Genomic DNA, 14,563 nt, shown 5'->3' on the forward strand with positions numbered 1-14,563 from the left:
ATGTGTAAGTAGTAGGAGGGACCATTTTAATGTGTAAGTAGTAGAAGGGACCATTTTAATGTGTAAGTAGTAGGAGGGACCATTTTAATGTGTAAGTAGTAGGAGGGACCATTTTAATGTGTAAGTAGTAGGAGGGACCATTTTAATGTGTAAGTAGTAGAAGGGGACCATTTTAATGTGTAAGTAGTAGGAGGGACCATTTAAATGTGTAAGTAGTAGGAGGGACCATTTTAATGTGTAAGTAGTAGGAGGGACCATTTTAATGTGTAAGTAGTAGGAGGGACCATTTTAATGTGTAAGTAGTAGGAGGGACCATTTTAATGTGTAAGTAGTAGAAGGGACCATTTTAATGTGTAAGTAGTAGGAGGGACCATTTTAATGTGTAAGTAGTAGGAGGGACCATTTTAATGTGTAAGTAGTAGAGGGACCATTTTAATGTGTAAGTAGTAGGAGGGTAATGTGTAAGTAGTAAAGGGACCATTTTAATGTGTAAGTAGTAGTAGGAGGGACCATTTTAATGTGTAAGTAGTAGGAGGGACCATTTTAATGTGTAAGTAGTAGAAGGGACCATTTTAATGTGTAAGTAGTAGGAGGGACCATTTTAATGTGTAAGTAGTAGAAGGGACCATTTTAATGTGTAAGTAGTAGGAGGGACCATTTTAATGTGTAAGTAGTAGGAGGGACCATTTTAATGTGTAAGTAGTAGAGGGACCATTTTAATGTGTAAGTAGTAGGAGGGACCATTTTAATGTGTAAGTAGTAGAGGGACCATTTTAATGTGTAAGTAGTAGAAGGGACCATTTTAATGTGTAAGTAGTAGGAGGGACCATTTTTAATGTGTAAGTAGTAGAAGGACCATTTTAATGTGTGTAAGTAGTAGGAGGGACCATTTTAATGTGTAAGTAGTAGGAGGGGACCATTTTAATGTGTAAGTAGTAGGAGGGACCATTTTAATGTGTAAGTAGTAGGAGGACCATTTTAATGTGTAAGTAGTAGGAGGGACCATTTTAATGTGTAAGTAGTAGGAGGGACCATTTTAATGTGTAAGTAGTAGGAGGGACCATTTTTAATGTGTAAGTAGTAGGAGGGACCATTTTAATGTGTAAGTAGTAGGAGGGACCATTTTAATGTGTAAGTAGTAGGAGGGACCATTTTAATGTGTAAGTAGTAGGAGGGACCATTTTAATGTGTAAGTAGTAGAAGGACCATTTTAATGTGTAAGTAGTAGAAGGGACCATTTTTAATGTGTAAGTAGTAGGAGGGACCATTTTAATGTGTAAGTAGTAGGAGGGACCATTTTAATGTGTAAGTAGTAGGAGGGACCATTTTAATGTGTAAGTAGTAGGAGGGACCATTTTAATGTGTAAGTAGTAGGAGGGACCATTTTAATGTGTAAGTAGTAGGAGGGACCATTTTAATGTGTAAGTAGTAGGAGGGACCATTTTAATGTGTAAGTAGTAGGAGGGGACCATTTTAATGTGTAAGTAGTAGGAGGGACCATTTTAATGTGTAATAGTAGTAGGAGGGACCATTTTAATGTGTAAGTAGTAGAAGGGACCATTTTAATGTGTAAGTAGTAGAAGGGACCATTTAAAAGTAGTAGGAGGACCATTTTAATGTGTAAGTAGTAGGAGGGACCATTTTAATGTGTAAGTAGTAGGAGGGACCATTTTAATGTGTAAGTAGTAGGAGGGGCCATTTTAAATGTGTAAGTAGTAGAAGGGACCATTTTAATGTGTAAGTAGTAGAAGGGACCATTTTAATGTGTATAAGTAGTAGGAGGGGACCATTTTAATGTGTAAGTAGTAGGAGGGACCATTTTAATGTGTAAGTAGTAGAGGGGACCATTTTAATGTGTAAGTAGTAGGAGGGACCATTTTAATGTGTAAGTAGTAGGAGGGACCATTTTTAATGTGTAAGTAGTAGGAGGGACCATTTTTAATGTGTAAGTAGTAGAGGGACCATTTTAATGTGTAAGTAGTAGGAGGGACCATTTTAATGTGTAAGTAGTAGGAGGGACCATTTTAATGTGTAAGTAGTAGGAGGGGACCATTTTAATGTGTAAGTAGTAGGAGGGACCATTTTAATGTGTAAGTAGTAGGAGGGACCATTTTTAATGTGTAAGTAGTAGAAGGGACCATTTTTAATGTGTAAGTAGTAGGAGGGACCATTTTAATGTGTAAGTAGTAGGAGGGACCATTTTAATGTGTAAGTAGTAGGAGGGGCCATTTTAATGTGTAAGTAGTAGGAGGGACCATTTTAATGTGTAAGTAGTAGGAGGGACCATTTTTAATGTGTAAGTAGTAGAAGGGACCATTTTAATTGTGTAAGTAGTAGGAGGGACCATTTTAATGTGTAAGTAGTAGGAGGGACCATTTTAATGTGTAAGTAGTAGGAGGGACCATTTTAATGTGTAAGTAGTAGAGGGACCATTTTAATGTGTAAGTAGTAGGAGGGACCATTTTAATGTGTAAGTAGTAGGAGGGACCATTTTAATGTGTAAGTAGTAGGAGGGACCATTTTAATGTGTAAGTAGTAGGAGGGACCATTTTAATGTGTAAGTAGTAGGAGGGACCATTTTAATGTGTAAGTAGTAGGAGGGACCATTTTAATGTGTAAGTAGTAGAAGGGACCATTTTAATGTGTAAGTAGTAGGAGGACCATTTTTAATGTGTAAGTAGTAGGAGGAAGGGACCATTTTAATGTGTAAGTAGTAGGAGGGACCATTTTAATGTGTAAGTAGTAGAAGGACCATTTTAATGTGTAAGTAGTAGGAGGGACCATTTTAATGTGTAAGTAGTAGGAGGGGACCATTTTAATGTGTAAGTAGTAGGAGGGACCATTTTAATGTGTAAGTAGTAGGAGGGACCATTTTAATGTGTAAGTAGTAGGAGGGACCATTTTAATGTGTAAGTAGTAGGAGGGACCATTTTAATGTGTAAGTAGTAGGAGGGACCATTTTAATGTGTAAGTAGTAGGAGGGACCATTTTAATGTGTAAGTAGTAGGAAGGGACCATTTTAATGTGTAAGTAGTAGGAGGGACCATTTTAATGTGTTGTAATGTGTAAGTAGTAGGAGGGACCATTTTAATGTGTATGAGGACCATTTAAGTAGTAGTAGGAGGGACCATTTTAATGTGTAAGTAGTAGGAGGGACCATTTTAATGTGTAAGTAGTAGGAGGGACCATTTTAATGTGTAAGTAGTAGGAGGGGACCATTTTAATGTGTAAGTAGTAGGAGGGACCATTTTAATGTGTAAGTAGTAGGAGGGACCATTTTAATGTGTAAGTAGTAGGAGGGACCATTTTAATGTGTAAGTAGTAGGAGGACCATTTTAATGTGTAAGTAGTAGGAGGGACCATTTTAATGTGTAAGTAGTAGGAGGGACCATTTTAATGTGTAAGTAGTAGGAGGGACCATTTTAATGTGTAAGTAGTAGGAGGGACCATTTTAATGTGTAAGTAGTAGGAGGGACCATTTTAATGTGTAAGTAGTAGAAAGGACCATTTAATGTGTAAGTAGTAGGAGGGACCATTTTAATGTGTAAGTAGTAGGAGGGACCATTTTAATGTGTAAGTAGTAGAGTAGGGGACCATTTTAATGTGTAAGTAGTAGGAGGGACCATTTTAATGTGTAAGTAGTAGGATGGGACCCATTTTAATGTGTAAGTAGTAGGAGGGACCATTTTTAATGTGTAAGTAGTAGGAGGGACCATTTTAATGTGTAAGTAGTAGGAGGGACCATTTTAATGTTAAGTAGTAGGAGGGTACCATTTTAATGTGTAAGTAGTAGGAGGGACCATTTTAATGTGTAAGTAGTAGTAGGAGGGACCATTTTTTAATGTGGACCATTTAATGTGTAAGTAGGAGGGACCATTTTAATGTGTAAGTAGTAGTAGGAGGGACCATTTTAATGTGTAAGTAGTAGGAGGGACCATTTAATGTGTAAGTAGTAGGAGGGACCATTTTAATGTGTAAGTAGTAGGAGGGACCATTTTAATGTGTAAGTAGTAGGAGGGACCATTTTAATGTGTAAGTAGTAGTAGAGGGACCATTTTAATGTGTAAGTAGTAGGAGGGACCATTTTAATGTGTAAGTAGTAGGAGGGACCATTTTAATGTGTAAGTAGTAGGAAGGGACCATTTTAATGTGTAAGTAGTAGGAGGGACCATTTTAATGTGTAAGTAGTAGGAGGGACCATTTTAATGTGTAAGTAGTAGGAGGGACCATTTTAATGTGTAAGTAGTAGTAAGGACCATTTTAATGTGTAAGTAGTAGGAGGGACCATTTTAATGTGTAAGTAGTAGGAAGGACCATTTTAATGTGTAAGTAGTAGGAGGGACCATTTTAATGTGTAAGTAGTAGGAGGGACCATTTTAATGTGTAAGTAGTAGGAGGGGACCATTTTAATGTGTAAGTAGTAGGAGGGACCATTTTAATGTGTAAGTAGTAGGAGAGGACCATTTTAATGTGTAAGTAGTAGGAGGGACCATTTTAATGTGTAAGTAGTAGGAGGGACCATTTTTAATGTGTAAGTAGTAGGAGGGACCATTTTAATGTGTAAGTAGTAGGAGGGACCATTTTAATGTGTAAGTAGTAGGAGGGACCATTTTAATGTGTAAGTAGTAGGAGGGACCATTTTAATGTGTAAGTAGTAGGAGGGACCATTTTAATGTGTAAGTAGTAGGAGGGACCATTTTAATGTGTAAGTAGTAGGAGGGACCATTTTAATGTGTAAGTAGTAGGAGGGACCATTTTTAATGTGTAAGTAGTAGGAGGGACCATTTTAATGTGTAAGTAGTAGGAGGGACCATTTTAATGTGTAAGTAGTAGGAGGGACCATTTTAATGTGTAAGTAGTAGGAGGGACCATTTTAATGTGTAAGTAGTAGGAGGGACCATTTTTTAATGTGTAAGTAGTAGGAGGGACCATTTTAATGTGTAAGTAGTAGGAGGGACCATTTTAATGTGTAAGTAGTAGGAGGGACCATTTTAATGTGTAAGTAGTAGGAGGGACCATTTTTAATGTGTAAGTAGTAGGAGGGACCATTTTAATGTGTAAGTAGTAGGAAGAGGACCATTTTAATGTGTAAGTGTTACAACGAAAACATCAATCGATAAATATCCAATTTAATAGATTTTATTAAGATTCTAAAACAAACAAAAAAATGAAGTGTTGCATTGTTTATATATATTGAATCTAGTGCTGATATGACTAATATCAAACGATATTTCATTAATATGCTATTCATTACAAGTGATCGGTCCTAAATGAGAGCTCAATCATTTATTAGAAGATTTGATACCCAAAGTCTAGTTTTTAAGCTAGTACTGATCATGATCTGCAAAAATATAAACTTTCAGGCAATGGGTTGAAACATTTAAGTAAATCAAGTGAATATATGGCATATGTTATCTGGGATTATTAACATCATAGTATATTGTTAGGTTTATGATTTTTAACGTGGATTTTCACAACTGAAAATATGAATGAAGTAAAATTTTATGACAGGCAACACATGACTTACAGGTAAAGGTTTATTTAGGTTTTTTATAAGTTTAACGTCCAATTAATAGCCAGGGTCATGTACGGACATGCCAAGTTTGTTGGTTTAGGAAAGTTGGAGTACCAAGAGAAAAACCACTGACTAGCATCGAGTACCTCGCAACTGCCCCACACAAGATTCGAACTCGCAACCCAGAGGTGTAGGACTTATGATAACATGTTGAGACATCTTAACCACTCAGCCACGTGCACCGTGGCCCCCTTATGGTATAATTAGTGTTATTTCAGAAATCTTTATATAATTAAGTTGAAATGTAAATATGCATCACAGAATGAAATAAAACGTCGACACAACATCAGAGTCCTTCGTCTTTCAAGTAATATGGTATAATTAGTATAATTTTAAAAATCTTTAATTATTATTTATTAAAATCTTCAAGACTTCATGTACGGTATTTGAGACATACTCGTGTTGCGTCTACAGGGCAAATGTCTACTTGTCAGCGACGTAACAGTCTGGTGTATAGATGGGTTCCTTGTTGTTATATAATTTTATGTTGTACTAACATGAGTTACCTGTCATTTTTACACGTATGCAATATCTAACCAGAATATATATACAGAGTAGAGGGACAGATAGTGGACACACCCTGTGTCTGGTCCCATTTCGGGCCATCCACAGCATTACATTGTGTGATTGTAATAACCATGCTTACACGTATATTATAAGTTGAAATGTAAATATGCATCACACAATGAAATAAAACGTCGACACAACATTGGAGTCCTTCGTCTTTCAAGTCTACAACTACATCGATGTGAACCTCACGGACGATGAACCAACAACCCACATCAAGCCATAAATCATCATAAACTTTAAAATAGTATACGCTTACAGGTAGAAGTATATGGTTATATATACTGACCTAGCACTGTCCTTTGTATCACTGGTTGGTGATGGAGACTTTGATCCTGAAAAAGTAACAAGTACACAAATCAAATTACACCATAATCGAATTGATTGTATTACAGAAGGCATTGAATCTTCCTAGATTCTTAACTTTTCCTAAGAGTGTGAATAATTATCTGATTCTAATGGTTGAGGAATTAGATACAAAGAGGACATTGAGGAAATGAAGTTGTTCAGAAAATGAATCTCAGGTTTAATTATCACGTGCACATGGAATCAATATCACAGAGTAGGCAATATTTAACCTGACTGTTCCTTCCTCCTGCGTGGAGGTGGGGTTTGGGGGTGGGGAAGGTGGGGGCGGTCGATCTGACTGCTGTCCCTGTAAACAGAAGAAATAAATCTTTATATACAAAGATAATATAAACATGTAATAAAAATTTAAGACCCTTCCTAAAAGATGTTCAGGTAAAATCTGGTAGTAATTCATGCTAAATTCATTTTAAAATTAAGAAATTTTGACAGACAGAACCGACAGATAAAGGATAATCGATGCTGCACCATAGAATAAGCTCATATGGTGATTTTTTTATGAATTAGGAAGACTTGATATGTGTTTGGCCAAACGATTGAACACTGTTAATAGGCCATAAAACTACATGATTTATGAAATGGTAACAAAATCAGTTTTGCACTAAAAAAGCTATAATTATAATATATCATCAGATGTCATGTATATTTCATCAATTAATTATTATGTAAACACTTATAAATTCACATCTTACTATCATTAACATACTATGTACAGTCTTAAAAATGAAACTAATTTGCAGAATCATCACATTATTTACCTGTAACTCAATGATTTTGTTTTGCAGTTGTCGAATGGCCTTGTCCATGTTATCGCCTGTTTGACTGACCACAACTAAATGTGTTTCCTCTGCAATGGCAGTAGGTTGTCCAGTATATCTATTGTTGGTATCGTCTCTCTGACAGTCAACACCTCCAGTAGCTCCAGCCACATCAGTACCTTTTAATAAAGAGAGATTCCTAATTCAATATTTTATCTGTAATAAAAAGGGCCAGTGCTTTAAATTTAAGATGATACAACATAATATTTTTGATGTTTGTGCACCAGATGCTATGGCAGATCATTGATAAAAAACCCATTTATTTGATTTATACGATTTATGACTAACAGATACAATAATTCAGAACAAGTCTAGAGCTCACAGAGGGATATTGGTCAGATGTCCACCATTTGTTTGTTTGTTTGTTTGATTTTTAGCAAATTCAGTATGAATGTGATCTTACTTAGCTTGTCTCCAAGTATTGGTGGGTCATCATGGTGAACCAGAATGGTTTCTTGTGACCCTTTAGGCCAGGTAAGCTAGTAACCACTTGTTTTCACCAGTGCAAATACTAAATTTGCACAATTAATAATATTTTTCTCTATATTCAAATAGTATATATATATTATTGAAAATTAATACAGTATAAAATCACTATCTAAACCATTTATGTCATATGTAAGTCATTTTTATTTTTACCTGTAATTAATTTTCCATTGTCAAGTATATCCTAGCTAAAGGTGCCACAGTTAATCCCTTACTTCCTGGGACAAACAGGAAAGGATTAAGCCTTCAATTATCTCAAATCTTTCACTTATTTGTAGACATGTTAATTGTTTCTCACCCATTTTTGTCTTGAGAAATACATGTCATTCTATTTTGAGAACTTTGAGTAAAAAGGCAATTGCCACCTGTCACTAGATTTTAGAGTAGATATATGCTTCTTATAAAAAGGAGATACAACAGATAGGTTGTCAGTTTTTTAGTTTTAGTTTTAATTAGGAGTTAGTTAGTAAGAGAATTTAAGTCAGAGAGTTACAACCAAGGAGTCAGACTGATACTTGGATTTTACCTTTACCTACAGGATTTTATATGAAGTTTATTACGGATACGTAGAATTATTTTACTAACTCATCATGGTGACTTGACTTCCCCTACAACTTCGTTCAAATGTGTATATATTTGTGACTATTCTGTTATTACTTGGATTATTTGTCAACATGTTTAGTATTACCTCCCACTTGCAAATAAACAATCGTAACCTTTTCTATGTGTTAATAGTGCCCAACTAATTCCCCTCATCATGACAAACTACTACAACATCAATTCCAACATGACCTGCCCAATCCGACCAGGGCTTTGGTCACAATGTCAACATAAATAGTGTACAAACACTTACCTTTAGGTTTTCTAACTTCGTCTTCAAATGCCTGAAGGAGACATATAAAATATATCAATCAATTAACTACCATTGTAATATATTAGCCAGTGGCTAATTATAACTAACACCTCTTTGCTTACATTCAGACTAGGGCAACCAGAATTTCTTATTTATCAAGCAATCACCGCTTTTGTAACAATGGGAACCAAATCAAATTACATAAATATTTTAATTTGAAAACTACAACAGTATGCTACAGGCCCTATATCAGGTATCTAGACTCTTTATTCATTCACAAGACGTTGTTTAGATTTAAGCCTTTTCGACCTAGTGTGATCTCGAATAAAGGTCAGGATCATTTATTTGAAGAAACTTGATAATCCTTTATCCCAGCATATGCTACAGGCCAACCAATATGAAAACCCTGGTCATTCCATTATTGAGGAGAAGTTGTTTGAATGGAAAGTTTATTCATGACGGATGATGACGGATGAAGCATGATGACTTCAGATCATGTACGACTTAATAAAAAGGCTGTGGACTATTTGGGAAAATACAACAGTCAAATGAACTGACAATGCTCACCTTTACTTCAACTAACAATTAAAGCAATGTTTTCTAGAAACTCTTTAGCAGAGGTTGTACGTTTTGATAGTTGTGACTTTGAATGAAGGTCCAAGTCAAACAAACTTGGAAGCCCTTCATCACAGCATATTGCTTCTTAATATCATATATCTATGCCTCTATGACTCAATCAACATTGAAAATATTTGTTCCCCTTCCCCTGAAAATACCTTTGAGTGTTTACATTATTTATGCATAGATATTTAAGCAGTTTCTTACCTTGACAGTTGCCCTGTCTTTAGGATAAACCACAAAGTTGACACCCTCAACACAGGAATCAGGCTTTTCCTGGAAGTATTTCTTCACTGTATCAAACATGGTGTGGGCCACCAGATCCTTTGGGTAACCTAGGTTACCAGTTCCCAGAGCAGGAAATGAAATTGTCTTGCAATTCTTCTTGTCAGCTTCCTTAAGACAGTTCCGCATAAATCGTTCCATGACCTAAAACAAAATATATGATGAATAATCTGAAATGAACACATTGCTTCAATTGCTCAAGGAAAGACATAATAAAAGATACAGATAACTATCCATACCATCCACTTATTGAAGCATCAAACCATAATTCTGCTACATGTCAAATAGGACTGTAGCACACAGCAGATCTATTCTAGTTTTATAAAAAGATTTCAATCTTTATATCTTCCATTAATTAAAAAACAAGGAAAATTTTGATGTAAATTGAAGGTTTTGTTTTTTACTGCATTTTCTACCAATAATTAAAGGACATGCAATGAGAAAAGTGTCAATTTTTAAGAGCTATAAAGTATGAAATCCTGCTGTTGGTACATGTATGAAAACTCTATAGATATAAAAGAGGTCCAGAGGGCCTGTGTCACCCATATGGCATGTTAAGACAAATCTAACAATATCATATTGAAGAATTGCTTCAATATTTATCTTATAAATCTCAATTATACTGCTATATAGATATGTGAGAGGAATTTCAACTACTGAATTATAAATGCTTTAAATACTTTGCTGAACAAGGTTTTTTTCACATTGTACCCGATAACTTCCACAACTTGAGACCCATGACTCATCAACAAACTTCCTTAACTTTAAGGATCAATACATTGATTTAAAATTCCCCATAAGAAAGTATTACAAAAGTTATGGCAAAAATTCAAGTGTTATATTATATAGGATCAAGCCTTCCTTAAAATCTGCAATGCTTTCATATGATAAAATTTAGTTTAAGAAATTTCTTAAATTTAAAAATCAAAATAAATTTAATTGGGACCTGGTTTATACAAAATTGATTTCACTTGACAGAAAATGCTGCTGACCAAATATGAACCACAATCTTCCATTGAAGTTCCTTTATATACTCTACTTGGACCTATATCTCCCAGCCCTTAAGGACCTTATAGTTTATAAAAAAGAGATTCCCTTTCAGTCAAGGATGATGCAGTCCACTTATGAACTGAATACTAATTTCATTCCTACAGAAGAACGATTTTGACACAATCTTTTCCGTATTGGGCCCTTTGGGAGTCCAGACCTTTGGTCTATACAATATTTATTCTCTTTCAGTCTAGGATTCGGCAGAATAAATACGAACCAAATCTTTTCAATCCCACAACAGAAGGACTTGAAAAATTTCCTCTATTTCTGTTATTGGACCATATCCTTGCAGTCTCCAAGGGAGCCTAAACTCTTGGTTTGTATAAAATGTATATGTATTTCCTTTTAAGCCAATAATGCTGCAGACAACATACAATGTACGGTATGAGCCATATCCTAGCTTGCATTGGATTCCTACAGCTGTACGACTTAAAAAAATGTACTTTATCTATTGACCCTTTGGTCCCTGCATGGGGAATCAAATCTTTATTATAAGTTCACACAATATATATTCAATTTCAGTCAATAATTTTTCGTCACTATCAGCTCTGTTTTTCCAATCTGATTATAACACGGATCCTTACTATCTGCAGCGTTGGAAGAGTATCTGACAATATCCCATTAGGGGTCATGTTCAAGTGACCTTTGGATATGGCCAATCCAATTGCTGCTGCCAGAATCTTGAATGTGACTTAAAGGGGACAAAATCATTTGAAAAAGCTGTCAGAATTATTTTCGTGTACAAAGTCATCTCGCCCAAACAGCACAACAAAGGTAATTGTATATGTATAATTGGAAGAAATGGTATTGTCAATTAATGAAGCAATGTGTAGAAAATGCATTGGATATATGAAGTACATGTGGTACAAAGGTGATCCAAACAATACCCCTTATGGGATGTTGTCACGATTCCTCTATTGAACGAAGTGGTTATAAGGATATGTATTTCAATCAGATTGCTGTTGTTCTTGACCAGTAGCAATTTAAAGGAAATGTTGACAAACACCACACATACAGACTGACAGACGGTCACGACATATGAAATCGGAAAACAAATAGCATGCCATGAAAAAGATCTCCTGGTCTGAAAGCTCATTGTTAAATTGGATCGATATCAATCCAGGCCTTGGATTTCAAACTTGGTTTACCTTCCCCCAGCTAGAATGGCCAAATTTGTTTACATTTGATGCAGAACTTTATTACTAGTAACAAATCAAAGGAATTACAACAATTTCCCCTTTATATTAGGCCCCTCCCTTCTGCCCAAGATCGATGTGTTATAGCCAAGATTTATAGAAACCTTGTTACCCGTTACCAGTTACTTCTTCTTAGACACCGTAGTTAGCTAGTTCCAGCTAGTTGTGGTGCGTTTTGTTCATTTACTAGGTTGTTGTCCGGTTGTGCCATATAAAAACTGGGGTAAAACTTGCAAGGTACTGAATTCCAGTGAGTGTTTAGTCGGTTTTTAAACAAGTTTACCTCTAAGTACTAGCTGAAGACATTGTAATAACTTGTCTTTATCTAGTTTATCTATTCCATTCAGAATTTTATAGACTTCGATCACATTGTTCCTTTTACGTCTATATTCTAAGGAGGGAAGTCGCAACTTTTTAAGTCTTCATTTAAGTAGAGATTTAAAGGAAATGATGAGAGATGACTGACAGAAGGATGGATGAGACATAAGACATTGGACAATACAGTATAACACACTGTGTAACCTTACCTTGAACCAGAAAAGCTAATACATTAATAAAACAAGAGGCCCAAGGGCCTTAACGGTCATCTGACTATTGGCACAAAACAATATAGTCACAGTATACAGAAGTGGCTAACAATTAAGGCAATACAATAGACCCCTTATTTATGCTACAGGACTATGCAATATCAGTACTCAAGGCCTCTTAGATTTGACCCCTGTGAACTTGAATGAAGGTCAAGGTCATTTATCTGAACAAACTTGGTAGCCCTTCATACCAGCATGCTGCAGGTCCAATATGAGTACCCTGAGCCTTTCCGTTCTTGAGAAGAAGTTGGTAAAAGATTTTAGCCTATTTGACCCCGTGACCTTGAATGAAGGTCAAGGTCATTCGTTTGAACAAACTTGGAAGCCCATCCTCCCAGCATGTCATAGGTCAAATATCAGTCCCTAGGTTTCGGTTATTGAGAAGAAGTCGTTTGAATGAAAAGTTTACGGACGGCGCAATTGGCGACAGATGGTGCATGATGACAATACATTGTAGGTCATCCTGACCCTTTGGGTCAGATGACCTAACAATTAAAATGAGAAATTGATAGAGGACGATCTTGACAGGATGAACGGATGATTTGAAGGAGAATTCACAAAGAATACTGTTGAAGTTCATGCATTAACAGAATTTTCAATATTTCACCTCTGACATATATGTACCTCCATTCTATTCATTCTTTCTGTTGAATAGTGTGGCAGCGCTCCATGGAAGACATATGTACATTTCAGGTTGTAGCCATGAGTGACAGCTACCTCTCCATGTTTCACACCATGGTAATACTGGTCACATTCTCTCTGTATTTCTTGTCCCGCTGCCTTCAGTATTGACAGAGACACAGCACCTTGGTCCAGCCTTAGGTCTGTCCTTGTTGTGTTCACAATGACTTCACTCTACAACATTACAGTTATTTTCAAATAGAGTAAGGGATGCAAATATTAGCAGCTATAAGCATCAACAATAGATGCCCTTTATTGTGAAATTTACTTAGAAGAAGCCAATTACTAATTACTGCCCGAGTTATGTCCCTTTGTTAGTTTCAAATTATTCAATATAGAGGGCGCTGGGCAATTGACAGACCCTTTCAGAGAATCAATGATGAACAGTAAGGCATATACACTTGTAGACATTTAGGATACCTATATTGATGTTTATCAAACTTAATGTATTCATTTCAAAAGATTTTTCCCTCAATCCTAGCTATCCTGTTACTGTAGATTTTCGATGGATTTCTACTGCTTCGGGTTTTGATTTATTTTGCGAATTGCAGTCCTTGTGAATGTGCATTGGGTGAAAAGAATATGAGCATCATACATTCTACTGGCAGCTTATGGATTGTTTTATCTTCAAATGCCTATATTTGATGCTAACTGCTCTGAAAGATTCTGTGGATCAGTTGAACTTGACTACGGACTGGGATTGTTTTTGCTTGAATAATCTAATACTACATTTATGGACACATCAAGAATTGTTGCCACTTCAAGTTATAACGATTATTTAAGGAATGATTTTTATTTTTTATTGTTTACTGGTGTGTAAAATGCATTTGTTGGACAAATATTTCAAATGACGTGCATTAGCACGTCATGTTTAAATATCTGCTTAACAAATGCAGTTTTATTTACATACACCAGCAAAAAAAAAAAAAAAATTGTTCCTTATATTTACATTTCAACCGACTATTTCTTTTAAATTTTATGTTCCTATAAAATCATACCTCGGTTTTTCAAGGTTATGGCTCTTAAAAATAATTTGATGGGGAATGTTTGAATTTATAATTGTCAAGATCAGAAAGTACACAAAATATAGTTCCACAATAACACTATCTTTTTCATTCCATTGATGCAATATTTTTTTTCAAAATATGTATTTTCAGAAATTTTATTTAAGATATTAATTGCATTCAAATTGTTTAATTGAAGAATTGAAAATACAGAAACAATATTAATATAAGCCAAATCTGATGTGCATTAACACTACTGTACTTGCAGAAGTCAGTGTTCTGGTGTATGTATTCTTGCGCAACAACTGACTGCATTTACACAAATGTAAACAATTTCTCAGTTGGTAAGGAATTAGCAAAGAAAAAACGGAAATGTACATTTTTGAGTTTTACCTTGAGTCTATGGAAAGGTATTTCCTATTTACTATGCTTTAGTAAATATGATTTGCCGTTTCCTCCCATGTGCTCAACAATTGT

General features: G+C 35.4%; 1 protein-coding gene across 2 annotated transcripts in view; it reads right to left on the reverse strand.

Annotated features, from left to right (window-relative positions):
• The window catches only part of LOC138334784 (uncharacterized), a 97,040-nt gene that overhangs the window by 22,764 nt on the left and 59,713 nt on the right, over positions 1-14,563 (reverse strand). For both annotated transcript variants that reach the window (XM_069283510.1, XM_069283511.1), the window contains exons 4-9: positions 13,026-13,256; positions 9,491-9,712; positions 8,666-8,696; positions 7,267-7,445; positions 6,721-6,797; positions 6,432-6,477 (exon numbers count right to left, since the gene is read on the reverse strand). In XM_069283510.1, the coding sequence (XP_069139611.1) occupies positions 6,450-6,477; positions 6,721-6,797; positions 7,267-7,445; positions 8,666-8,696; positions 9,491-9,712; positions 13,026-13,256 (768 nt within the window). In that variant the 3' untranslated portion in view covers positions 6,432-6,449. The remainder of the gene's footprint in view (positions 1-6,431; positions 6,478-6,720; positions 6,798-7,266; positions 7,446-8,665; positions 8,697-9,490; positions 9,713-13,025; positions 13,257-14,563) is intronic.

The sequence above is a fragment of the Argopecten irradians genome, chromosome 11, assembly GCF_041381155.1.
Source record: "Argopecten irradians isolate NY chromosome 11, Ai_NY, whole genome shotgun sequence".
NCBI lineage: Eukaryota > Metazoa > Mollusca > Bivalvia > Pectinida > Pectinidae > Argopecten > Argopecten irradians.